General features: G+C 43.5%; 1 protein-coding gene across 1 annotated transcript in view; it reads left to right on the forward strand.

The window, feature by feature from the left end:
- Window positions 1–3496, forward strand: part of MRPS25 (mitochondrial ribosomal protein S25) — a 16128-nt gene extending 12632 nt beyond the window's left edge. The window contains exons 3-4 of the mRNA XM_006901053.1: window positions 2576–2663; window positions 3310–3496. Coding sequence (XP_006901115.1) covers window positions 2576–2663; window positions 3310–3496 — 275 coding nt within the window. The remainder of the gene's footprint in view (window positions 1–2575; window positions 2664–3309) is intronic.
- The last annotated feature ends 483 nt before the right edge of the window (window positions 3497–3979 follow it).

Raw genomic sequence — 3979 nt, forward strand, 5'->3', positions numbered from 1 at the left:
AGAAAAGTGCGGCAATGAATGAATGGAAATCCAAAACCTCTGTAAATGTCTATTAAAATTAATAATGATAATAATAATAAAAATTTTAAAAAAATACCATCTTATCCCAGCAAAAGTAGCAGTATTAGTAAGATCACAAAGATGCTGGTGAGACTGTGCAGTGTGAAATTCTCAGTAACTCTTTGTGGGAATGTAAAATGCTACAATGGCTCTGGGTTTGGGCATTTTCTTTAGAAAATTGGCAATAGAAATACAATTTGATCCAGTAATCCCACTAATAGACATATATCTTAAAGAAGTAAGAGCTGCAACACAAACTGACATACTCACATACATACTATTGAAGTATTACTGATAACAGCAGAGTTGGAAACAACACAAGTGTCCATCAACGGATGCAGGGCTAAAAAAACTGGTACATTCACATGGTCGAACATTATGTATCCCTAAAAAAAAAGCTGAGTGAGATAAGCCAATCACAAAAGGATTATTAAGAAATAAAATGACTAATATGAAAAACTAAGGAAATACTTGCATGCAGACAGACTTATTCTTGGATGGATAACCAACATAGGAAGTGAGGGATAGAGGAGTCAAAACTAACAAATAGGCAAATTGGGTGAAAGTAACAGTAAACAGTAAGAGTTTGATTGTTGTTAGGTGCTGTCGAGTCATAGACGACTCATAGTGACCCTATCAACAAAAGACCTGAACACTTGTATAACTTTCATTGTTTCTCCCAAGTTCATAGAGTTTCTGGAGGCAAGCTATTTTGGAAGTGGATGCCACTCCTGCTTCTAAGCCTGTTTTAATTGGGGAGCTCCACCAAACACTGTCCACCATGGTTAACCATTATCACATTTCACAAATCAGTGTCACATTGTTTAGCATTACAGCAACCATGAGTTACCTCTGTACAGCAAATGGACACACCAGTGCTGTACCACTTAGAAGAATGTTTGACCAAAAACAATTAAAACCAGGCCTGAGGGCAACAGATTAAAATCACCCACATTTTGTGTGGTAGCATAACTTTCTACCCACTGGTCCAACAGAGCTCTTTGTTCTTGTTGTTAAGTGCCATCGAGTCGTAGATGACTCACAGCAACCCTATCAACAAAAGACCTGAACACTTGTATAACTTCCATCGTTTCTCTGAGTTCATAGCGTTTCCAGAGGCAAGCTATTTTGGAAGTGGATGCCACTCCTGCTTCCAAGGTTGTTATAATAGGGGAGTACCACCACACACTGTCCACCGTGGGTAACCATTATGGCTTTTCATACATCAGTGTCACAGTATCTGGCATCACAGCAATCACAGGAACCACAAGTTATCTCTGTACAGCAAATGGACAGACCAGTGCTTTCCCACTTAAAAGAATGTTTGACCAAAAACAATTGAAACCAGGCTTGAGGGCCACAGCAACTGTAATAAATTAATTACAAAACAACTATGAGATAATCATCTCACCCCAGTCAGAATAGCAAAATTTAACAGAACAGCAAGCAACAAATGCTGGCGAGGTTGTGGAGAAACTGGAACCCTTTTTCACTGTTGGTGGGAGTGTTAAATGGTGCAACCACTGTGGAAGGTGGTATGGCGCTTTCTCAAAAAGTTGCAAATAGAGATACCATTTGACCCAGCAATTCCACTACTGGGAATATACCCCAAAGAGACCATAGCTGACATCCAAGCAGATATATGCATGCCCATGTTTATCGTGGCTTTGTTCACAATAGCAAGGAGTTGGAAAACAACCCAGGTGCCCATCAACAAATGAATGGATAGAGAAGCTGTGGTATATTCACACAATGGAATACTATGCTGCATTGAAAAACAAAGAACTCATGCAATATTATTCAAAATGGGTGAGCCTGGAGGACATTATGCTGAGTGAAGTATCTCACACTAAAGGACAAATACTGCATGGTGCCACTATTGAAAAGCAGGACTGACCTTGGGGTTGGGGAGAGACTGAGAAAGATGGGTTCAGTAATGTATACTGCATTGAAACAGATGAGGGAGAAAACTGTTTAAGAGGGAAAATTACTAGGTATTTTTGCCATGACAGGAGTTCAGAGCGAAGCCTGTATAGTGGAGTGGATCTGGGGGGAGGGATAGTAAAACAATGAAAGAATTCTTCTTTTCCAAGAGGGTAGTATACTAGGGGGCAGGGTTGGGAGGGGAAAAAAGTGCAACAATGAATGATTAGAAATCCAAAGTCTTGAAATTTTCATTCAAATTAATAATAAATTTTAAAAAAAGAAAATAATTACATCAACAGCTGTAATTAATGTTATAAAACATCAGAATGATATTGATGTGTAAACTTACAGTAAAAAAGAAAAAATTTATTTAAAATTAATTTAAAAGTATGCCTTTGTTCAGCTCTGAGGTTTCTGTCAGCTTATGTCTGAAGAAATGGGAAAAAGAGGGGTAGGGTAGCTTGTGGGGTGTGTGATAAAGTCTATTGTTGAAATGTTTCTGCCACTAAGCAAATCTCACATGACTGACTTGAGGTTTACTTGCTGTCAAGTCCCACCTTTTGTCCTAAACTGAGCTGCTTGTTTCCAGATTCTGGGGAGCAGGTCCTAGTGGATGTGGAGACCAAGAGCAATAAGGAGATCATGGAGCACATTCGAAAAATCCTGGGGAAGAATGAGTGAGTTCTTGGGGTCACCTCAGCCGCGGGAGCTTGAGGAGAGTAAGGAGGGTGTTTGCTGAATGGTGGCCTGAAAGATTCTGAGTGTGTGCTTTGTTGCTTCGGGCCTGCTCAGGCTGTGCCTCTCATCCGAGAAGTTCTTGCATCTCTGAAAGTGGTAGCTCCCTCAGAAATGCAGCCACAGCACCAACATTGTGTAGAGCTGATGCAGCTCTCCTTGGGCCTCTCAGCTTGGAGCTGAATGATGCCTTACACCTGAGGGGACAGCCTTTTTATTTCCATGAAAGGAGACAAGGGAGAAACCAAGAATTCTCTGAAGCCACAAGGGACATTTTTAGAACTCTGTCTGCTTTGTGATGTCCATTCAGGTGTAGGTCCCACCCTTGAGAGTGGCTTTGAGAGTTGACACTCCTGCTGTGATGTGCTGGGTCCTGTGGTTTCTGGGTGGGATTACAACAGCTGGGCTGTGCTTCCCAAGGGACCATTCACTGCTTCTCTGCAGGGAGCCCTCCTCAGCAGGCCAGTGGACTTGGGCAGGGAGGAGCAGTCAGAGGCACTTGGGACCCATGTCTCATCTGAGACTCTGCTGCTTTTCCATGGCCACAGGCAGTGGTGCTCATGCTCTGTTGCTGTGTGTTCTCTGCAGAGAAACCCTGAAAGAAGAGGAGGAGGACAGGAAGCAGATGTCCCACCCTGCCCACTTTGGGCCTCGGAAGTACTGCCTGCGGGAGTGCATCTGTGAGGTGGAGGGCCAGGTGCCCTGCCCATCCCTGGTGCCATTATCCAAGGAGATGAGAGGGAAGTACAAAACTCCTCTGAATGCCAGTGCCTAGGACTGAGAGGATCAGGTGTGACCACAGGCTCCCGTGGCCATGGGGAAGCCCAATCCTGTTTCTGAAGAGACTGCAAACCTGTCTAATATAAAAGGATTCCTGTCCGCACCTCTGAAATAAGACACTGGGAGTGGGAAGGGGTTGGAGGAACTGCAGCTGAGCTGCTAAATGAAGACCCTGCCCCCTCCTGCCAATAAAATGCCTTTTCCTAGCAGCAGAGGATGCTGTCTGCTCTCAGGAAAAAAAGAAGTGTGAGGATGGAGCTTTGCGAGGAACAGCTTTATGGCTAACTTGTGGGTCCTTCTGTGTCTCCATCCCTGTACCCTTTCCTGGCCTCTTGTCTTTGTGTGAAAATGAGTTGTGAGGTTGAGTCTAGCCAGAGCTCTGGCCATGGCTGTTAGCATGGACACTCCCCAATTTAGAGCTTTTGAGCAGTTTTAGAAATCCAAATCGTGCAGGGCTTGCCACTCAGTCCTCCAGCTA

This window comes from Elephantulus edwardii, unplaced genomic scaffold, assembly GCF_000299155.1.
Source record: "Elephantulus edwardii isolate Elephantulus edwardi_28Jun2011 unplaced genomic scaffold, EleEdw1.0 scaffold00306, whole genome shotgun sequence".
NCBI classification, from domain to species: domain Eukaryota; kingdom Metazoa; phylum Chordata; class Mammalia; order Macroscelidea; family Macroscelididae; genus Elephantulus; species Elephantulus edwardii.